The 24,547-nt window shown below is 41.1% G+C and overlaps 1 protein-coding gene across 1 annotated transcript; it reads left to right on the top strand.

The window, feature by feature from the left end:
• Nucleotides 1-4,196: 4,196 nt before the first annotated feature.
• Nucleotides 4,197-24,547, top strand: RHAG (Rh associated glycoprotein). The gene is given in 9 exon segments (XM_044925750.2): nucleotides 4,197-4,359; nucleotides 15,512-15,695; nucleotides 16,307-16,457; nucleotides 18,075-18,222; nucleotides 18,418-18,584; nucleotides 20,392-20,529; nucleotides 21,077-21,202; nucleotides 23,703-23,769; nucleotides 23,978-24,547. Coding segments are annotated over 9 exon segments (1,311 nt in total). The 3' UTR covers nucleotides 24,145-24,547.

Here is a 24,547-nt window from a genome sequence, read left to right on the forward strand (position 1 = left end):
GTAGTTTTACCATTTAAATAGTATGTTTTTATTTTTCCAGCTTATCCTTGGTGTGCTTGTACTTATACCAAGGTTTCAAAATTTCCCCCCAAACTGCCTTATATATTTTCCACTGTTAGTTTTTTAATAACCTAGATGTCTCATCTCTTTTTGATTTATAAAATACCTGCATATATTCTCTCTTACCTAGTCTTTACAACTTCTTGAGATGGAAAAGAGTCCTCAGCCACTTTAAAGATGAGAAAAAATATGACAAAGGAAGTCTGAGACTCACTTTATATGGTATCTGAGTTAGTGACAGAGTTCTGTCAAGAACCTGAATTGGTGCCACACTTTAAAAAAATCATGAGCAAAGGATCTGAGCAGACATTTAAGATATGCAAATGGTCAAAGCACATGAACAGATTCTCAACATCATTAGTTATCAGGGAAATGCAAATCAGAACCACAAGGACACGGCACCTCATACCCACTGGAATGAACAGCTGGGTCAAAAATTCAGACAACAGCAAGTGTTGACGAGGGCATGGAGAAACAGAATCCTCCACACTTCTGGTGGGAACACAACATGGTGCAGCCCCTTGGTCGTGCTCAGGCACGTCCAACTCTTTGTGACTCCGTGGACTGTAGCCCTCCAGGCTCCTCTGTCAGTGGAATTTTCCAGGCGGGAATACTGGAGTGGGTTCCCATGGTGCAGCCACTTTGGAATACAGCCTAGTAGTTCCTCAAATGATTAGTTATAGTTATCATGTGACATAGAAACTCCAGCCCTCTATATATACCCCAAAGAAATAAAAACATATTAATATGTCTACAAAAAAAACTTGTACATGAATGTCCATAGCAGCATTTCTTATATTAGTCAAACGTTGGTCTGAAAATTCTGCAAGTAGCAAGAAGTGATCTCCTTAAAAAGGGGATGTTCAACTGTGTCTCAACTCTTGAAGGGTGTGCACACCCATTGCGTGCCATGCACCTTTTATGCCATCTTTGGTCCTTCTAAGCTTCATACACTGGGCTTGACTTCAGTTTTGTTTGAGCCACAGAGGTCCTGATAAGAAGCCCTCACTGACCAGAATAATGAGAGAGCAAACAGCAATATTAAGGTCACAGCTGCGGTTCTACACGCCATAATTTAAAAGCAGTTTGTGAAATGAGGTAGTCTCTATCGCCCTTCTGCATAGCATTTGGACTGCCTTCTGAGCTTTTTGCCCCCTTCAAGTCTGTCTTGAACTTAATTCATCTAAATGGTATTTATTAATTGTCCACTGCGTGCTGGGCATGGCATTGACTCTAGATAACAAATGATGTGCAGCAAAAATGCAGCCCTGGTCCTCAAGGTGCAACAAGCCAGCCAGGGAGACAGCCACTTTTTAAAATGCCATCTAAGTAACACACACCATGTAAACACAGCACACAAAACCAACTAATGGTGAGAAGTGTGTGAAAGAAGAGATCGTGATTCAATGAGAGATGATTGTGAGAAGTTGGGTAAAAATGGGAGTGAAGGAAGAAACATTTTAAGAACTAAGAATGATGTGCATGAGGTATGGGGAAAGAGTGTGTGGAGAGAATGCTCCAGATGCCTAGAGAGGACAGCTTGAGTGAAAAGCCCAAGTACTTTTCCCAGATCACAGATGGTTGAGCTTATTTCAGTGCAAAGGGCATTGAAATAACCAGAAGGGCAACAAATCTGAACTTCTCAATGTTTAATAAATACTCCAATATTTCTCATTTTTTGGAATAGTTTAAAACCACACGGATTTCTGATATTGTTTAGATCTCCATGCAATGTATAATTTGTTACTTGATGGATTTTTTTTTATGAGGGACGATCATTTTCTTTTAATTTTTGTATTTTTTTTTTTTGGCTGCCCTGTGTGGTTTTTGGGGTCCTAGTTCCCCAACCAGGAATTGAACCTGGAGAAACCCAACCAGGGATTCCCCCTGCAGTAGAAGCATGGAGTCCTCACCACTGAACTATCAGGGAATTCTCTGTTACTCGGTATTTTACAACCTCATGTAGAGTTTATCAACATGAGTACTTTGCATGTATTGTCTGTTGGAATTATCTTGAGCACCCTTTGGGCCAATGCAAAACCAAAAATCAAAGTAAGGAATATACCTATGTGTTCCCAAAGTTAAACCTCTGAACCTACTCCTATAGAGCCTCCTGGGAAGGAACAGTGGAAATAGCCATTTTCAAAAATGTAGAAAATAAACTTATGATTACTAAGGGAGAAAGTAGGGGAGAGGAATAAATTGGGAGATTGAGGTTGACATGTACACACTACTATTATAAAATAGATGAATAATAAGAACCTAGTGTATAGCAAGGGGAACTCTAATCAATACTCTGTAACACTCTATGTGGGAAATGAATCTAAAAAAGAATGTATGTTTGTGTGTGTGTGTGTGTGTGTATAAAACAATCATTTTGCTTCTGTTGTTTAGTTGCTCAGTCATGTCCAACTCTTTGTGACCCCATGGACTGTAGCACATCAGGCTTCCCTGTCCTTCACTATCTCCTGGAATCTGCTCAAACTCGTGTACATTGAGTCAGTGATGCCATCCAACCACCTCATCCCCTGTCACCCACTTCTCCTGCCCTCAATCTTTCCCAGCATCAGGGTCTTTTCCAATGAGTCAGTTCTTCACATGAGGTGGCCAAAGTATTGGAGCTTCAGCTTTAGCATCAGTCCTTACAATGAATCCAGAACACCTGACCTGCCTCTTGAGAAACCTGTATGCAGGTCAGGAAGCAACAGTTAGAACTGGACATGGAACAACAGACTGGCTCCAAATAGGAAAAGGAGTACTTCAGGGCTGTATATTGTCACCCTGCTTATTTAACTTATATGCAGAGTACATCATGAGAAACGCTGGGCTGGAGGAAGCACAAGCTGGAATAGAGATTGCCAGAAGTGTCAATAACCTCAGATATGCAGATGACACCACCCTTATGGCAGAAAGTGAAGAAGAACTAAAGAGCCTCTTGATGAAGGTCAAAGAGGAGAGTGAAAAAGTTGGCTTAAAGCTCAACATTCAGAAAACGAAGATCATGGCATCTGGTCCCATCACTTCATGGCAAATAGATGGGGAACCAGTGGCAGACTTTATTTTTGGGGGCTCCAAAATCACTGCCAATGGTGACTGCAGCCATGAACTTAAAAGATGCTTACTCCTTGGAGGGAAAGTCATGACCAACCTAGATAGGATATTAAAAAGCAGAGACATTACTTTGGCAACAAAGGTCCGTCTAGTCAAGGCTATGGTTTTTCCAGTAGTCATGTATGGATGTGAGAGTTGGACTATAAAAAAAGCTGAGTGCCAAAGAATTGATGCTTTTGAACTGTGGTGTTGGAGAAGACTCTTGAGAGTCCCTTGGACTGCAAGGAGATCCAACTAGTCCATCCTAAAGGAAATCAGTCTTGAATATTCATTGGAAGGACTGATGTCGAAGTTGAAACTCCAGTACTTTGGCCACCTGATGCAAAGAACTGACTCATTTGAAAAGACCTTGATGCTGGGAAAGATTGAGGGCAGGAGGAGAAGTGGGTGACAGGGGATGAGATGGTTAGATGGCATCACTGACTCAATGTACATGAGTTTGAGTAAACTCCAGGAGTTGGTGATGGACAGGGAGGCCTGGAGTACTACAGTCCATGGGGTCGCAAAGAGTCAGACACAACTGAGTGACTGAACTGAACTGAACTGATCTTCCAATGAATATTCAGGGTTGACTTCCTTTAGGATTGACTCGTTTGATTTCCTTGTTCTCCAAGGGACTTATATATACTTTGATGTGTGTGTATGTATGTGTGTGTGTGTATATATATATATATATATATATATATATAACTTAATCATTTTGGTGTACAGCATTTTTAATTTTAAAATGTAATAGAAAGAAAAAAGAGTTTAGACACTTGTGTGCAAAGGATCATTTCTGTCAGCGGGCTGCTGTCAATCTACACCGTATTTTCTTCAAACCAGCATTTACAGCAATCTGATTAGGGAGCACAGTTTTCCCCAGTGAATGGGTGTCTTCACCAGTCTTGCCCCTTTTTCTTCTTGCAGCGTCACTGGAGTGCCTTGAGCTTATAGCCTAATTCCACACGCAGCACAGCCCCTCTGCCTTATCAGCCTCCCACAGCCCGGGAAGCCTCAGTGTGCCTCTGTCTTTTGCCACAAACATGAGGTTCAAGTTCCCTCTCATGGCCATTGGCCTGGAAGTTGTCATGATTGTTTTATTTGCATTATTTGTTCAGTATGAAACGAGTGTGAACACTTCCAAGAATCCCAACAGGACCGAGTCAGCTGCCATGGACGTGGACAAAACCATGGAATTGTATCCCTGTGAGTGAGCCGTGCTTCTTATTGTACTTTTTTGGGTTCTCAGAATGGGAGGTCTGTGGAATTGTAACCTGTAGCGCTCTACATTGGAGCCCCTTGTAGAATTATGTGACAGTTCTGAGTGCTCAGGGTATATAAGTTTATGCTGGGACATTTGGTCTCTGCAGTTCATGTGTTTGGATAGAATCCATATGTGTGAAACTATCAGAACAAGAAGCTGAGAACTGAATTAATTGATCGATTTTTGACCTTCTTTTTCTTTTTTTAATTAAAAAAATGTTTTACTGGAGTATAGTTGCTTTGGAGAAGGAAATGGCAACCCACTCCAGTATTCTTGCCTGGAGAATCCCAGGGACGGGGGAGCCTGGTGGGCTGCCGTCTATGGGGTTGCACAGAGTCAGACACGACTGAAGCGACTTGGCGGCAGCAGCAGCAGCATAGTTGCTTTACAATATTGTATTAGTTTCTGTCGTGAGGCAAAGTGAATCAGTTACATGTATACATATGTCCCCTCTTTTCTAGATTTCCTTCCCATTTAGGTAAATGACCTTGCCTTTTTTTTGATTACTAGTTCTGCAAGGTATAAAAATATCCCTCCCCTACTGAAAAAAAAGACTTAAGAGTTAACTTTGGAGGAGAAACAAAATGTAATGGGGAAAGGGAACCTGGATTTCATGTGAGAGCCCTAAGGTATAAGAAGGGATATTGAGGATGATACAGGATATAAATGATACTGTTGTTGTTCAGTCACTAAGTCATGACCAACTCTTTTGTGACCCCATGGACCACAACTCGCCAGGCTCCTCTGTCCATGGGGTTTCCTAGGCAAGAATACTGGAGTGGGTTGCCATTTCCTTCTCCAGGGTATTTTCCTACCGGAGGGATGGAACCCACGTCTCCTGCATTGGCAGGCAGATTCTTTACCTCTGAGCCACCAGGGAAGCCCTGGAAATTCTGTACTGAGGGTTTTATAATATTCTGAAAGGAAGACTGTTCCTCTGAGACGAGAATAGAATTGTGAGCACCCAACATAGTTTAAAAGCAGAACCCTTCCCTGGGAATGGCGACTGAAAGAAAGAAAGGATTTAATTTCAAGTTTGGAAGAACAGGTTACGAAATATTTAGTATAACAATAATAATTACCATTTACTGACTGCCTATGATGAGCCAGGCATACTCCTCACCTTGTTAACCAGGGGGGGAGGAAGTAACATAATCCTCTTCTATAGATTGTTTTTTTAGTGAGGTATAAATAATTTATTATTTATTAAATGTTAAATTGTATTAAATTATTCTAATAGCAATATTTATTATAGTTCTACAGCCTATCTCTAAGCTTTTCAAAAACAATGTGACATTTGTTCTTTTATTTCTACATTTTTTGAGGGAACATATATAATGGGGAGTATTCTCGAGTAGAAATTATGACCTAGAGTTGCTGAGTCAAAATGCACCATCTCAAGTAAAGGACACGGTTAGGGCTGTAAGTCAGAGGCTCTGGGTCCACATCTAGTTCTCTTTACAGAGATATCCGAAAGGATTCGGGATGCAAGAATTTTACAATTTGCAAGTTCAAGAACACCAAAACAGAAAAGAATTCTGTTCAACTCTGTGTGCTTTTGTTCATTTCATTTCATCATCTATTCTTCTGGCTCTAACTTGAAAGTATTGCTCACAGGATTTTCTGTTATATCAGCTATATCATACATGAAAACAAGAGAGGAATCAAAAAAGAATGATGTCAAGGGTAGAGTGCTTTTTCATTTTACAGAGGAAACATCAAGTCATAGTTGTCAATAATAATAATAATTAACAATCAATGTACTTTGAAACAGCCAACACACACACACACACACTCACACACACACACACCCCCCACAACCTCTTCCTCGCCGTAAGGGCAGGAGGGCTGGGACACAGGCAGGGGCCAGGATAAAGGAGGGAAGATTCAAGCAATAGAGGCCCCTGGGGGCCCAGAAGAAAGGCAGTAACCAGAAGACAAAGTGACATTTTACATGGAAAACCGTCTTCTTGCATTCAAAGTGCTCTCCACAGCCCAGTCTATATACAATTCAAAGTTCTCCTTTCTAACAGGTCCACAGATACAGAGAACAGGCTTGTGGTTGCCGAGCAGGAAGAGGGGTCGGGGAGGGATAGCCTGGGAGTTTGGGATTAGCAGGTGCAAACTATTATATATAGAATGGGCAAAGTCCTAGTCGTCTAGCACAGGGAAGTATATTCACTACCCTGTAATAAATCATAAAGCAAAAGGGAAAAGAGTTCTCTCTTCAGTAAGGTGGCTCTCAAGATGTAAAATTCTACCTAGTGATAATCTTCCAGTTCAGCTACCTTCTCACTGGTTAAAATACTTTGTAGAACAACCCTAGAAATGACATGATTTTACTGATTATATGTATATATTTTTCCCCACATTTCAAAATGACCTATATACACCAAACTTATGTAACAGCATAAGTCACTGGAGAGAAGTTTATGAAACATTCACTAATTAAGAAGCAAAATTCAAGTCAACAAATATTTGAGAGTGCCTGCCTAGCACCATTGGAGAAGACAATGGCACCCCACTCCAGTACTCTTGCCTGGAAATCCCATGGATGGAGGAGCCTGGTGGGCTGCAGTCCATGGGGTCACTAAGAGTTGGACACAACTGAGCAACTTCACTTTCAGTTTTCACTTTCATGCACCAGAGAAGGAAATGGCAACCCACTCCAGTGTTCTTGCCTGGAGAATCCCAGGGTCGGGGGAGCCTGGTGGGCTACCGTCTATGGGGTCGCACAGAGTCAAACATGACTGAAGCGACTTAGCAGCAGCAGCAACAGCCTAGCACCATGCACTGTGCCAAGCGCAGGGATTCAAGACAGAAAAGGCTCAGTTCCCATCTAAGAAGCTTACAGTGCATTACAAGAGTTCTCAATTGCAGTATGCTGAAAGTCATGAATTTTTCACAAATAAATCAGGGTGTTAGTCACTATGCTGTGTCTGACTGTTTTGTGACTGTAGCCCAGCAGGGTCCTCTGTCCATGGGATTCTCCAGGCAAGAATGCTAGAGAGGGTTGCCATGCCTTTCTCCAAGGGATCTTCCTAACCCAGGGCTCGAACCCAGGTCTCCAGCATTGCAGGCAGATTCTTTGCCATCTGAGCCACCAGGGAAGCTCTAAAAATAAATCAAGTGGGATATTAATTTGTATTTGAAACAAATTCAATTGAATATAAGTTTATTCATCCCTCTCACTTACTGCATTCAGCTGTGCAATGCCGAGAAAGGGGAGAGGTCACAGAGACCTGGCCTCTGAACCCATCCTAGGGCACAACCACAGAAGTGGGTGGCACACCCGACGTCACATGGCACGTAATGACAGACCCCAGGGAAACTAGCTCGACTCCATGGTTTCGGCTTTCATGGCACCCAGCAAAGAGTTGACCACTTTGTTGAGGCCAATAATTTGACAAGAAATGAGGACTGACTGTGGCTGAGGCTCAGTGTAAAGAATCCACCTGCCAAAGCAGGAGACGCAGGAGACACAGGTTCAACACCTGGAGTGGGAAGTCCCCTGGAGGAGGGAATGACAACCCGCTCAGTGTTCTTGTCTGGAAAAAGCCATGGACAGAGGAGTCTGGTGGGCCAGAGTCCATGGAATCGCAAAGAGCTGGACGCGACTGAGCGCACAGGCACACGACTACGAACTAATTCTTGTTAACACACAGAAAGACTAGAGAAAAGTAGAATTTAAGAAGAAGGCTCTTTAAAGACTATTAGAAATTCTACAAACACAAGGTGTTTAAGGCTCATGGGACATTAAAACCACATCAATGAATTCTTCATCCTCTGTTAAACATTAGAATCCATTAGCCTATCTTGTCACTCTGAGTGGATCGTTTGTCCATGTGTGACCTTGTTACATTGTACATTGATCACACTTGAAGAAGTACGGAAGATACAGCAACAGATTAGTACAATGATTTATTTTTAAAATCTCCATTTAAGAAGGTCCCTATATTTATTCAGATTTTATTTATTTATTTACTCATGTTTGGCCACGGCAAGGCTTGCAGGATCTTAGTTCCCAGCCAGGGACTGAATCCAGGTCACAGCAGTGAGAGTGTCGAGTTCTAGCCACTGGACTGCCAGAGAATTCCTCCTTCAGTTCATTTATTACAAGAGATTCAGCAATCTAGATATATGTTATAGGCGAAGGGTTACTAAAAGTGCCAGAAGACAATTCCTAGGAAATTCCTAGGAAATTATTTGCTTCTATTCTAAATGATACCCGAAATTGTTACAATAACTGAGTTAACATGGTGTGTTTTATAATCTAACAATAAGATGCTGGCCTCTGGTATGCTGCCTCTGAGTTGAACAATTTTGTTTATGTGAAAGAACTGGAAGCAGTGAGTAGAAATAGAACTGAAATCTTGGCTTCTAACTACCTTCTCCACTGAGAGGCTCATTCCAGGTCAGGGCAAAGAAAGCACAAGGTAAACCAAGTAGGTATACACTAACAGGGATGTGTCAGGAGAACACAGGATCCTACGTGAAAGAACACCAATTAGCTGAATTGGGGGGCAATGGCACCCCACTCCAGTACTCTTGCCTGGAAAATCCCATGGATGGAGGAGCCTGGTAGGCTGCAGTCCATGGGGTCGCTAAGAGTCGGACACGGCTGAGCGACTTCCCTTTCACTTTTCACTTTCCTACATTAGAGAAGGAAATGGCAACCCACTCCAGTGTTCTTGCCTGGAGAATCCCAAGGACAGCAGAGCCTGGTGGGCTGCCATCTATGGGGTCACATAGAGTCGGACACGACTGAAGCGACTTAGCAGCAGCAGAGGATTAAGAATAAGAATAGTGTGATGATGATAGATTATAACACACTGAAACAAAGGAAAAAGGCTTCACTGAGTCCATAGAAATATACCCTAAAGCAGGGTAAGGGGATCAGATTGGAGTTCTTTATATACAAATCCAACTAATTAATACAAAAGAAATAATAGATACAAAAATTATAATTTTGAAATTAAAAAATGTAACAATTGACTCTAGCAAGGTTCACAAATGACTGCTAAAATTATTAGGTAAAAAGTGATTGGGCAACTCAGGATGAAAGGTATATCCACAGGGAGCGATCTGGCAAAACAGTCTTAAGCAAGTGGTCTGATGTATCATCACCAGTAGTAAGACAAACAAATTATGTGCTACCTGGTATGATGAAATGGCAATTGCACGACACCATCTGTATTCATAGTCTTGCCAAAAATATATAGTCTGATTCTAATTTTGGTGAAATAAACAAATGCAAACTGTGGTACATTCCATATTAAAGGCAAATCAATACCACCAGTAAAAAGCATGGTGTGAAGTGAAGTGAAAGTCACTCAGTCATGTCTGACTGCAACCCCATGGACTATATAGCCCATGGAATTCTCCAGGCCAGAATACTGGATTGGGTAGCCTTTTGCTTCTCCAGGGGATCTTCCCAACCCAGGGATTGAAACCAGGTCTCCCTCATTGCAGGCGGATTCTTTACCAGTTGAGCCACAGGGGAAACCCAAAAAAGCATGGTGAGAGACTCTAAATTAAGAGTCTAAAGACATGTAATAAGGGCTTCTCAGGTGACTCAGTGGTGAAGAATCCACCTGCCAGTGTAGGAGATGCAGGAGACACAGGTTTGATCCCTAGATTGGGAAGATCCCCTGGAAGACGAAACGGCAACCCACTCCAGTATTGCTGGGATAATCCCATGGACAGAGGAGCCTGGAGGGCTACAGTCCGTGGGGTCACAAGAGTTGAGCGACTGAGCATGCATACAAAGACACATAACAAACAAAATATATGAAACTTGAGTAGATAAAGGGGGTCAAAAATCCTATAAAAGGACAATTGGAAAACAGTCAAATAAATTCAAATAAAGATTCCAAATCGGATGTTACTGTATCCATGTTATATTTTTAGATGTGAGGATAATACTGTGGTTATTTAAAACAATGCTCTTTGCTTTGGAGATTCACACTGAAGTAGTTTAGGGAAAAATGTCATACTTTTCAATGGTTTGACAGATATATCTGGAAAGAAAGAACAAATACAGAAAATATTAGCAACTAATAAGTCTAGGGAAATAGTACATAGCTCTTCATTGTACTATTTTTTCCAAATATTTGAAATATATAACAACAGAATATGTGAAAGTAGGGGAGGAAAGATACCACTACTGGGATACTACTTTCAGAAAAGATAAGTTCAGGAAGAACCCCAGATGGTTCAAAAGATTGGAACTCATGAAGAACCAATCGCTATCTGCATGCAAACAGCTTGCCAGCCCTCAGTCATTAAAAAACAAACAAACCAAACCAAACCAGCCAACCAGCTTCTAATTCGAGAGTGAGTTGAACAGTTTTAACTACCTGATCCAGAAGAATCCTTTCTCTGAATAAGAGCCCTAGAATCCCAAAGAGGCAAATTCTCAGCAGCCCTCACGTGTGAGTCCTTTATTCCTGCATAAACTAGGCATCTCCGGAAAAGCTGCAGTTGCCAGACTTTCTGCTGTGTCTCCAAGAAACAAGCCATTTAGAGATTCCTACCTTAACGTTTGCACTCACTTTCCCCTGGAAGCATGCCTTACCAGCAGTACTCGTTCAACAGTCTGTCTGAATAAATGGTAAACGGGCACAGACAAGCACATAAACACATGAACTAAAACCAGAGGGGCACACACAGTGTTACAGCTGTGCCCAGCGGCACTGTGCAGAGCGCCTGGTCCTTGAAAGTCATCCGGAAGTAGGCCAGGTAAAGAAGCGTTGCAGGTGGAGGAATTCCCTAGAGGTCCAGTGGTTAGAACTCAGTGCTCTCACTGCTAGGGCCCCAGGTTCAATCCCTGGTCAGGGAACTAAGATCCTATAAGCCACACAGAGTGCCCCCCCACCCAAAAAAAAGTCGGGTGTGGGGAGGAGCGGACATTCTAGGCAGCAGGCATGTACAGGAGGTAGAGAGGAAAGAAGGCTCTGTTTCATTTTGTTTGTGGTTGGTGGTGGAAGAGGAGAGTTGAAATCATCAATTACATTTTAAAGTTATCAGGGCTGTCAAAGATATCCTGGTCCAAGCTAAATGTGATAGTAAAATACAGAATAAAATTACCAGACATTGCCAAATTTACTTTAGAGGCTAAAATTGCCTGCTATTGACAGAAACAGACAAATACTATATGACATCACTTATGCGTGGAATCTAAAAAATAATACAAATGAATCTGTATACAAAACAGATACAGACTCACAGACACAGAAAACAAACTTATGGCTACCGAAGGGGAGAGGAATGGACAAATTAAGAGTATGGAATTAACAGATACAACCTGCTTTACCTAAAATAAATAAGCAACAAGGATTTACTATATAGCACAGGGAATCTGACTCAATATCTTGTAAAAACCTATAATGGAATGTAATCTAAAAAAAAAAGTGAATCACAGTACCTTAAACCTAAAACCAACACAATATTTTAAATCAATTATAATTCAATTTTTAAAAATTGCCAGCTATTGAGAATATCTGATTTAGATGAGACTTGGCAGTCCTTGAAACCTGTCAGGGTACTTCACAGAAATTCCAACCAGTAAAGAAATACCTTTTTCCTTCCATAAAGAATTCCTTTAATTCAGCATAATTGAACTACACCATAAAACTGACTTGATGACCCTCTCCCTAGTGCTTACCCACAAACAAATTCCTAGAGCAGGATGAAAGATAATGCATAATCCTGATTATAAACCTTTTTATCCATACCTTTTATACAGAATCATTATCTGTTGAATCAACTTTGTAAGCTCTCTTTAGCAATTTAAATAATAGATGAGGTTCTAGGGGTCTGCCCTGGTGGCTCAGAGGTTAAAGCCTCTACCTGCAATGCGGGAGACCTGGGTTCCATCCCTGGGTCCGGAAGATCCCCTGGAGAAGGAAATGGCAACCCACTCCAGTACTCTTGCCCGGAGAATCCCATGGACGGAGGAGCCTAGTGGGCAACAGTCCACCGGGTCGCAGAGTCGGACACGACCGAGCGACTTCACTTTCTTGAGGTTCTTAGGCCCCCTTGTGGCGAAAAGCAGTAACAAGCATGAGATGACAGGAGAAAAAAAATCGGAGCACCGTCAACGCAGAACATCCCTCCGTCCTACAGCATGTCTGGTTTTCCATCAGCTGTAAGAGCTACTCTGGGGACAACTAGGGAAATCTGAACATGACGTGCTAGATTATAATTATAAATTGTGATTATTCTGCCAGGAATGATGATGGTGTTGTGATTGTGTAGAAAAATGTCCTTAAATTTTTAGGGATACATAAGTATTTAGGAGTGAAATGTCATGTCTGTTATTTACTTCAAAATATTTCAAGAAAAAATAGGGGATGAAGCATGTACATAGCAAAATGTTAACAACTGTTAAATCTAGGTGATAGATATATTTGTGTCCATTATACAAGTCTTCTACTTTTCTGTAGGTATGAAAAATTTGTATAAGAAAAATTAAAAATAAAGGGGGGAAATGTCTGATTTACCACCAAAGGGGGAGGAGGATGGAATCTGAAGAATTATTCCTCCTAGTGTGAGACATTAAAAACTGGCTAAGCCAATTTTTAAATTAGTTGGCTACTCCATATTTTTAAATCAGCAGACTATAGGAGGAACAAGAGCACTCTAGGGGGAAAAAAGGAAAAAAAATTTAGAAAAGTAGCTTGAAGTAATGAAAAAACCCAGTGAAGTCAGTAGACTGGGTTTTTACTCTTATTTTAGCTTTGTGAGTATAACTAAATTATCTAATTTCCCTGGATCTTAGAGTCTGATCTAAAAACAAAGTAAAATGAACAACAAAGACCTATTGTACAGCACAAGGAACCCTTATAATAACCTATGGTGGGAGCACATCTGAAAAATAATATAGATAGACAGGTATGAATTACTTTGTTATATGTACATTTGAAATTAACACAATATTATAAATCAACTATGCATCAATAAAATAAATATCAGCAAAGGAAGTTGTAGAGCTAGGAGAGACGTTAGACTTCATCAAATCCAAACTGTTCTTTAAAAGAGGAGAAAAGTGAGTTTCAGAAAGGTCTAATAAAATCATAGCAAGTCAGTAAGTCAGGCATATTCTCTGAGCTCCACTCCAACTATGACCTAAATCAAATGTTTACATTAAAAAGTGGTAAAAACAATTTATAAAGAAAAAAAAAAATATATATATATATATAGTCACCTATATTTCCAAAGCCAAACAATTTGACAGTTGCCTGTTGATAAGTCAGGTAAAATCCCAATTCATTAGTTTTCTGGGTGGATAGGCAATGAGATGAGGGTGGGCATTCAGAATGTGGGTATAAGTCAAATTGTTGCCAGTATACATTATCTCACTAGGAAAAAAAGACTGCAGCATTCTCCTCTCTGAGACCTCATTCAAAGCTGCTAAGGAAAGAGAATCTTCAGAAATTTATTTTTTCCCTTCTCACCCTCCTCATACTGACTCTCTTGGGAGGTGGAGCCAATGAACAATAAAATGATCAAAAGACTCACTGCCTGGATGGGGTCGAAAAAAGGCTGATGCTGTGTGTGCCTGAATTAGGAAGTTTGGGTCTGGTTTTCTCATTGTCTTTATTCTTAACATTTGCTGGACTCATGCACAAATGAGACTAGCTTCTAGACCACCAAAAGACCCTTGTGATTCAATACATGATGCCAACCTCTGCCTGTCCTGGGATCTGTCATAGAATAAGACTGTAGGGTGAGTTCCCACACTTCCAACCAGCCCTTTTCAAATACTGGGAATCCTTGGAAACACAGCATCTTCATCCACTTCCAGGTGTATGATCACTGCTACAGATTAGTGCATCGGATTTAACTTGCAAAGTTTGAAAAAAATGTGATATACAAGTTATGTCGGAAGGAAAGTCAGGAAAGCTCTACAGAGACAAGGGGAGCCCCCAGGAAGGTGCTATAGACTCTAAGAGCAACATTAGCCTGAAGGAAGTTTACTGGGGCATGTCTTATGATCAATACCTGCAGCAGAAGGGTTTGGGCAGAGAGAGAAAGCCTCAGGTGACCATAGGAAACTCTGAGACTGGGATTGTCTAGCTTCAAGTGGCTCTTTTCCCAAGGCGAGGGGATGCTGTTGTGAACCAGTCATTGGGTTCAGGTGACCCAAGGGAAGGGCTGTGACTGGACAAGAGCGTTTCTCAGAGAGAAGTGAGAGCTGTCACTCGACAGCACTCCCTACAGCCCCAGAAAATGTGGAATAGAGCCTTTTCAGTAGGCTTGCAAATGAGACCGCCAAAATGCTCTGAGGAGAAGTGACTTGCCCAAGGTGATTTGCCCAAGGTCACACGATCACATGACACTGTTGGGGGAACCTCAGCCTCCATCTGCAGAACTAAGTCAAGAATTTGTTCCTTGAGAGGATACAGCCTTCCTTCCATTGGTTTAGAAAGTGCAAACAAAGACATCAACCCATATGACTTAAATAATGATCTGTTAAGATTTCCATTTGAGACATAAAGATACCATCTCAATCATTTAGTCAATAGTGCCTCATTCTTTATATGCAGGCTTTTGTGACAGATTCGGGGGTCAAAAGATGAGAAAGCCCTAAACCCTTCAACCAGGAAACTCACAAGCTAGTGCAGGTAATGGACCCCTCATCAAATAACTATTACAGTATGATACGTGGTAAATAAATGGTAATCCAATGTAACAACTGCTAAAGCTGAGGTTTGGGGAAAACTGGAAAAAATATTAATTTTCCCTGGGAGTACTTGGAAAATCTGCAAGAACAGGTGATTCTGGTACTGTATTTAGCAAAGGTGTCCTCGCGTGAAAAGTAACAGAAAACTCTTCAAGGAGAGGATGAAAGACATATTGGTATGATAGTGCATAGTCTTCTCAGAAAAGGCTCAATCACTTGCCCAAGGTCTCCTCGCGGGTAAGTAGCCACGCTGGCACTGCAACCCAGCCTTTGGCTGTGCAGTTAACTTTCCTTTTGTAGTGTTTTCTGAAAAAGATGCAGCACTTAGTAAATGGAATATACTATGATGTCACACTTTCTCAGTGCTCCCCTTATGCAGATTTCTCTTTCTTTCTCCTCTTTTGCAGACTTCCAAGATGTGCACATTATGGTATTCGCTGGGTTCGGCTTCCTCATGACCTTCTTGCGGAAATATGGCTTCAGTGGTGTGGGCATCAACCTACTTATAGCTGCTCTGGGACTCCAGTGGGGCACTATTATACAGGGGATCATTCGTAGCCACGGACAGAAATTCCTAATAGAAATGAAAAAGTGAGCACCCATTACTTTCCAATCATTGTGTTTTCAGAGCAGTTGTTTCTCTTCTTAGTCTCCTAAAAGTCAGCCTCTGAACTAGCTTGCAGATTGTCTCCCTTCCATGAAACAAAGATCATTGGGATCCAAGGATCTAAATCAATGCCTTGCTCAACTGAACTGGGCCATATATTCATGTCTATATGCTCTCTGATTTGCCCTTAAGGGTATAAGAAATCCCCTTCCATAAAATTATTATTCCTTTCATTTTAGCTAGAGAGGGCAAAAATCCTTCTTTAGTAATTTTTCTGAGACTATTTTTGGCATGTAAAGGCTCTAGAAGGTAATTCATTTATCAGATCAACAGAAATAAGGTAAAACCCTAAAAGAAGTAAAGAACAGGTAGGCTAAAGGAAATGTGAGAGTAACTAAAGATTGCATGGTGAATGGAGGTGGAGGTGGGCAAGGAAGTGGGAGAGGATAAAAGTAGGTCTGGAAGAAGCACCTGATGGGAGGGAACAGATGGGGAGAGGGGGCTTGAACTCTGGACAAGGGGATGCTATATTCATTACAAGTCACTTATTTGAGTTGCGCATTGTTTTTCAACGTCTTATTTCTTCTTCCCTCAGCATGATACACGCAGACTTCAGTACAGTCACAGTTCTGATTTCTTTTGGAGCTGTCCTGGGTAAAACAAGTCCAATCCAGATGCTGATCATGACAATTTTAGAAATTACTGTCTATGCTGCCAATGAATATCTGGTTTTTGAGATATTATGGGTAAGGGTTCAATTGATACTTACCTAGCTTTGAACAGCACAACACACGTTAGATGCCCACCATAAATAAGCAGGGACAAACCTTGGTGGCCGTGACACCATAGCAAGTAATAGTCATAGTCATTTGAGTAACTATTGTAAACTAGAAATTCTATAAACATTATCTAATTGCATTGACACCACAACAGTGTTAGACAGGTATTATGATGCATTATTATGATTCATTTATAGACAATGAAACTGATGATTACAGATACTAAATGACCAACTTGCCTGAATCTGAATTCAAATCCAGAATTTCCTAGCTCTACAACTCTTTTTATGTAAATACACTTTCTATCAATGACCAATTCCTATTTATATTTCAACTACTAAATGAATTGCCCTTTCAAAGTCTTTTATTAAAGCTTAGATCAAATGTCTTCCCCTCCATGAAAATCTGATTGATTCCCCCAAGGGAAATTGAATATGTCGGGCACTCTCCAGTATTCTATTTATTCTCGTTGTTGTTCAGTCGCTAAGTTGTGTCCATCATTTGGGGACCTCATGGACTACAGCACAGCAGGCTCCTCCATCCTCTACTGCCTTCCAGAGTTTGCTCAAATTTGTGTCCATTTATGCTTCTAGTGAACATGTGACTTGATAACAAGTACTTTGGCAAATTTCTAGGTATCATGTGTTGGTGATTCAGTTGCAAACGTCTCTTCATAGAGTTTACAGTCTAGTGGGAGAGACAGACATCCAACAAATATTCATAAATTCAACCACCTACCCATAGAATCACAAACACACACAAAATTATTACTATAAATTGCAACACATACTATGAAAAATAAATAGAAGGGCTCTGAGGAAATATACCTAGAAGACCTAATTTAGATTGTGGAATCAAGGAAGTTTTCTTTGAGGAAAGTGACAGCTAAACTGGACCTGAAAGGTATGTAAGAGTTTATCAAGCATGAAAATGTAAATAAATTAACAAATTTGTATCATTTTTCTACTTTCATAAGTACACAGCAATGCCTTGTGTTTGGAACTCTGAACTTGCCCTCTAGAGACAAGAACTGTAGGAAACTGCATCATATCCACTCAGTGTTCTAAAGAGGGACCTAAAATACATTTCTTTAAATGAATCTTGGACCTCAACTGGTTTTCATGTCATCATAGCAGAGTCAATGAATACAAAAGTCATGCTTGTTTTGTAACAGGTGCAATGCATAATATCGCACTAAGAATCTGTTTAACCTGAAAAGGTAACCTAAAATGTATTGAGTGCCCACTAAGAACCTAGCCCTTGAAAAACACAGTCCCATCTAAATCCCACCACAACTGTACTGGCTAGGTAACATTTCTCCATTTCACACAACTGGAGATTCAAAGAAGTAGAAATAATTTGTCTAAAGTCACATCAGAGAAGTACCTGACCTAGGACTGAAAGTCAGTTCTGTGTTGCTCCAATGCCCGTGCCTTTTCTTTTACATGATCCTGTTTTATTCCCCTTTCTCTGACACATTCATTTTCTCTCTTGATCTTTTTTGTTTAACGCATGAAGCAGTCCTTAATGACCTCCCTCCTGTGTTGTGTCACCTCTATTTACATGAATGCTTTCCCCCCTCAGGCCTCTGATACTGGAGAATCGATGACCATCCATGCCTTTGGGGCTTACTTTGGTTTGGCTGTAGCAGGCATCTTGTATCGATCAGGATTGAAAGAAGGACATCCCAATGAAGAGTCTGTATACCACTCGGACTTGTTTGCGATGATTGGTGAGTTGGGATGAAGTTGCCTGATTCTTGTCTATTTGCTCAGACACAAGGGAATGCCTCTCTTTCCCCCTAACTCTTAGACAACAAAGCCTAAAAGTAAAGACAGCATGTCTGTGCCCAAGGTAAACAACTTCCTCTGGACTGTCTTTCATATTCAGAACGATTAATAATATCCGTTTCTGTGATTTACTGCAGGGACTCTTTTCTTATGGATATTTTGGCCTAGCTTTAATTCTGCCTCTGCTGGTGAAGCAAAGAAACAGTACAGGGCCATCGTGAACACATACTTCTCTCTCGCTGCCTCTGTGGTCACAGCCTACGCATGTTCCAGCCTTCTCGAGAGCCGAGGCAAGCTCAATATGGTGAGTGCCATGTTAACCCCCATGGAAGTTTGCTAAGCGACCCTGATGGCTGCTCTGATGAGTAACTCATTTCTGCATCACTGCTGAGCTGCCAGAACAAATCACAACACTGTAGACCTTGGAGAATAATCTGAAAATAACATTCCTTTATTTTTCAGATGTGTACTGTGACAAATTAAAAAAATCTTATCAAGCAATTTAGTTTTACAGGGAATATAGTCAGGTTTCCCAGGTGGCTTAGTGGGTAAAGAATCTGCCTGCAATGCAGGAGATGCAGGAGACAAAGTTTCAATCCCCCAGTTGGGAAGATCCCCTGGAGGAGGGCATGGCAACCTGCTCCAGTATTCTTGCCTCGAAGATTCCACGGACAGAGGAGCCTGGCAGGCCACAGTCCATGGGGTTGCAAAGAGTCAGACATGACTGAAGCGACTGACCATGCACACAGGAATATAATCATGCCAAAAATCAAAGATCTGAAACATGTTTCTTTACTGATAGAGCCAACTGTCCCCAAGTTTTCAGAAAATCTTTCTTAGAAATAGCACTTTCTATAAGGGTAGAAAAAGAGTGGGAGAATGCAAGTTGGTTCTATTTTTCTAACAGCAAATATTTCAAAGAAATAACAACTAAATGTACTGAGGGATCCTGAATGGTGGTTTAGTTGCTAAGTCGTGTCAGAGGAGCCTGGCAGGCTACAGTCCATGGGATTCTCCAGGCAAGAATACTGGAGTGGGTTGCCGTTTCCTTCTCCAGGGATCCTGAATAGGATTCTGGAAAAGAAAAGGGTTATTAGTGGCAATATTGGTAAAATTCAAATAAGGTCTTCAATAGTAGTACACCAATGCTAATTTCTTAGTTCTGTGATGACGTAAGATGTTAACATTGGGGGGAACTGGATGTGGTATATATGGAAATCCTCTGCAATACTTTTGCAACTTTTACATGTCTATAATTATTTTGAAATAAAACATTTTTAAAAATCCCCCATAATGGTCTTTTTAGTTTCTTGCCTATGAGCTAAAGAAATGTCAGTGAAGGAATAATCCTCAAATCGGCCACTCTTTCTAAGCTGAGAGAGAAAAAAGATATTGTATCAAAATATTTCTAAACATAGCTAAGAACATGTCTTTTGGTTCTCTACAAATTGTTTCATGAGAAAAATAAATGAAAACAATTAAAAGAAGCAATCATGCATGGCTCAGTGGATCTCTTTCAAAAGTACTGACAACCTTTTTTCCTTTGGCAGAACAACCAGAATATAATTTTTCTGAGGAATTCTGGTAAATGGAAACTGGTTCCTCTTTCCTCCATTCTCAGATGTTCTCAGAACAGTGACACTTGGCAAAAGCTGTTGTCTCTGATGTGTAATATGTACATTTCAATGCCTTTAAATCCTGTCCTTGATTAGTGGAACATCAAGGACTCAGCAAAGCACGCAGCAGCCATAAGCCTGTTTCAGTTCACAGTAACCATAAACGCATTCCAAAGCTGCGTAAAGAGGCCGAACACTGCCAGAATAACTGCTGCATATTCCCACCCTCCCACAACTTCTCTTGATTCTGCCACATCCCTCCCCACCCTAGTCTTACTAACTCCATCTCTCGTGAACAACCAAGGAACCCTATAAGAAAGATACCACAGGTCAACTGCTGGGAAGAAAGGCCTTCTGGAACTACAAAGAGCCTTCTTAAATAAGAATCCATAACCCTTCCAACTGAAGAATGTATGTGGAATCCATCGACCCTGAGATTGCTACAGTCCTTCTACACTCCAGCTCCTCTTGCTCACATTTCTGTGCTCCACGCAGGTTCACATTCAGAATGCAACTCTGGCTGGAGGAGTGGCTGTGGGCACTTGTGCGGACATGGAGATTCCCCCCTATTATGCTATGATCATTGGGAGCATTGCAGGAGCGGTCTCCGTGTTTGGGTTCAAGTTCCTGACTGTAAGTATTTACAGACACTCTCAGTCAAACTTTGGACATGCCCCATCACCTTCTCATATCCCACCAGCAGAGAAACGCTATGAAAAGTCCTTTCCTAAGCACCTCTCCTTGGAGCACTCAATGTGTCAGTGTTCCTGCGGTTTCTACTCTTTCTTGCCTTCTTTTGTGGATATCGGTTACTTGTAACAATATGACCTGAATGTTAACTACTTGTATTACTTTTCTCAGTTTTTGTCGTGGTTGACATTTGTTGATGATGTTTGCTTTGTGTAATTAAAGACTCTGAGCCCTTTCCAGAGGATTTAAGATCCCACCAGCAGGTAAGAATGAGCAGGACTTAAAATCACTTACCGTCACATCCATCTACCTAAGACTGAAATGAAAAGTTTTGCCACCAGTATATTCAGATTCTTTGATGTAAGTGGGTTTCAGATGTGGATGGGAAACTGGCCTGGAGATAAAAATTTTCCTGCATGTTCATTTACTTTAGTCACAGGGCTCTCTATAGCTAACAAAATAATAAGGCTTCCTCTTTTTACAATTTCAGCCACTTTTCACTACTAAACTGAGGATCCATGACACCTGTGGAGTCCATAACCTACATGGCTTACCTGGTGTGATAGGAGGCCTTGCTGGCATCATCACCGTAGCCTTGGAGGAATCTGACTCGTGAGTGAAAGAATGTTTTCCTATTCCCCAAGGTCAAGTGCTGTTTCCTCTCACTCTTGGAGAAACCCAGTGATAAGAGTTTTTTCTTTAGCAATCCAGACCACAGTTTGTAAGTTCTGTTCTTACTGAAGCCAAAGAGACATAACCGAGGGCCAAAGAAACATTTCCCAATTTGCATTTTAATAATCTGAATAGATACACGAGAGTAAGTAGGCTTGATTCTTGCTTAGTGGCCAGATTTGGGGTAGATTTCATGGTTAAGAGTCTAGTCCTTGGGTATACAGATTTAGCAACAATTTAATTTACTCAAGAGGAGTTGAGGGGGCAAACCTTGGAAAGTCCATTCACATGTGTGGGCAAAATTCACACATATCTCACACAGTAGATACAATACTTTGTCCTTGAGTCAAGCCTACTTACTCACATGTGTCTATTCAGATTATAAAAATGCAAATTGGGTTTATTGGCAAACATAGAACAAGGAAAGGTTAATATACTTAGGGGACATTTTTTCCAAATCATGGCAGCCTAACTTTAATAATGCTGTTAATTTTGTCTAATCCAGCATTTTGCAAGTCTATTTTATCATGGAATATTTTTCATCAGAACATCTTTTAATACCTTGTAAAAGATCTTGGTAAATTCTGGTAAAATTAACAGACAGCTTACAAAAGAAGAAAATCAAATGAGTATCATGATGGTGTGATCACTCACCTAGAGCCAGACATCCTGGAACGTGAAGTCAAGTGGGCCTTAGAAGGCATCACTATGAACAAAGCTACTGGAGATGATGGAATTCCAGTTGAGCTATTCCAAATCCTGAAAGATGATGCTGTGAAAGTGCTGCACTCAATATGCCGGCAAATTTGGAAAACTCAGCAGTAGCCACAGGACTGGAAAAGGTCAGTTTTCATTCCAATCCCGAACAAAGGCAATGCCAAAGAATGCTTAAACTACCGCACAACTGCACTCACCTCTCGCGCTAGTAAAGTAATGCTCAAAATTCTCCAAGCCAGGCTTCAGCAATACGTGAACCGTGAACTTCCTGATGTTCAAGCTGGTTTTAGAAAAGGCAGAGGAGCCAGAGCTCAAATTGCCAACATCCTCTGGATCACCAAAAAAGCAAGAGAGTTCCAGATAAACATCTATTTCTGCTTTATTGACTATGCCAAAGCCTTTGACTGTGTGGATCACAATCAACTGTGGAAAATTCTGAAAGAGATGGGAATACCAGACAACCTGACCTGCCTCTTGAGAAACCTATATGCAGGTCTGGAAGCAACAATTAGAACTGGACATGGAACAACAGACTGGTTCCAAATAGGAAAAGGAATACGTCAAGGCTGTATACTGTCATCCTGCTTATTTAACTTTTATGCAGAGTACATCATGAGAAACGCTGGGCTGGAAGAAGCACAAGCTGGAATCAAGATTGCTGGGAGAAATATCAATAACCTTAGATATGCAGATGACACCACTCTTATGGCAGAAAGTAAAGAGGAGCTAAAGAGCCTCTTGATGAAAGTGAAAGAGGAGAATGAAAAGGTTGGCTTAAAGCTCAACATTCAGAAAACTAAAATCATGGCATCTGGTCCCATCACTTCATGGGAAGTAGATGGGGAAACAGTGGAAGCAGTGTCAGACTTTATTTTTCTGGGCTCCAAAATCACTGCAGATGGTGATTGCAGCCATGAAATTAAAAGACGCTTACTCCTTGGAAGAAAAGTAATGACCAACCTAGATAACATATTAAAAAGCAGAGACATTACTTTGCCAACCAAAGTCCGTCTAGTCAAGGTTATGGTTTTTCCAGTGGTCATGTGTGGATGTGAGAGTTGGGCTGTGAAGAAAGCTGAGCGCCGAAGAATTAATGCTTTTGCACTGTGGTGTTGGAGAAGACTCTTGAGAGTCCCTTGGACTGCAAGGAGATCCCACCAGTCCATTCTAAAGGAGATCAGCCCTGTGTGTTCTTTGAAAGGAATGATGCTAAAGCTGAAACTCCAGTACTTTGGCCGCCTCATGCGAAGAGTTGACTCATTGGAAAAGACTCTGATGCTGGGAGGGATTGGGGCAGGAGGAAAAGGGGACTACATAAAATGAGATGGCTGGATGGCATCACCGACTCGATGGATGTGGGTTTGGGTGAACTCTGGGAGTTGGTGATGGACAGAGAGGCCTGGCGTGCTGCAATTCATGGAGTCGCAAAGAGTTGGACACGACTGAGCAACTGAACTGAACTGAAACCCTTTCTGAGGAAGATATTTTCATCACTTCTGAAGAAAAAGGTGGTTCTTGTATATGTGCTTATAAGAATTTGTGAACATGGACTAAGAGTTTCAAAGAAAATATATGAGATTAAAGAAAAATTGTAGTAACTGTTTGCTGGTATGTCATGCTGCACTCTGGCCAGAAGGTGGCAGGCATGCACACCCTCAGGAGATGCCGTTTTTATTGCCAGGCATGTTGGACAAACAATTCTGTATTTTTTGCCTCCTAGGGCTAAGACGCTCAGTCAGTTGGCCGCGCTAGGTTCATCCATTGCAACAGCACTTGTTGGAGGGCTAATCACAGGTGAGCATAAAAAATAAACATTTCCCTCTAACTCATGCTGTCAACATAATAGATATTATTAAACATTGGTAAACAAAATTTTTCTACACTTCTGACAGTAATCAGGTAAGCTCCAGGGGATGACTTTATAACAGTATTTTAATTACTAAGCAGGTTGATTTTCCTTTTCAGCCTCATGACATGATTTATTTTCTCCCTGCTTTCACAGGTGTGATTTTAAAGATTCCTTTCTGGGCGCAACCACCTGATGAGGACTGCTATGATGATTCTGTTTACTGGGAGGTACTGTGTAGTGTTCTGAGGATGCGTATGATGACTATACTAGGCAGCGTTCTGCCCACCACGTGTCTAGATGTCTGTGTGGCATCCTTATGACAAAATTGGGGAACTCCCTACTTATAGAGAGAAATTGAAACAATGTGCCCAGAAAGATAAAATCAGAAGCTATGATATCTTGCAAAGCGGAAACTAGATGAAGGAAAAACAGACTTTAGTTGACAAGTACCCTTTCACTCCTCTAAGAGCAATAAAAAAAAAAAAAGCTCCTCATAAAAATATAGGAATCCTGGGCAGCTGTGTGAGATTTTACATCACATATAAGTAGACCGAGCAGGTGGGACATGCAGGGTTGAAGAATCTTGGTGAGGATACAAGAAGTTCTGTGACTCACGAAACATTAGCTTCTTTCCATCCTCCGGTTTCTACCTCTTTATTTCGTTGACATTTTCTTCCAAATTATTTCCTGCAAAGCCTAAGAGTGACAGATACTTGGATGCGT

This window comes from Bubalus bubalis, chromosome 2, assembly GCF_019923935.1.
Source record: "Bubalus bubalis isolate 160015118507 breed Murrah chromosome 2, NDDB_SH_1, whole genome shotgun sequence".
In the NCBI taxonomy this organism is placed as follows: Eukaryota; Metazoa; Chordata; class Mammalia; order Artiodactyla; family Bovidae; genus Bubalus; species Bubalus bubalis.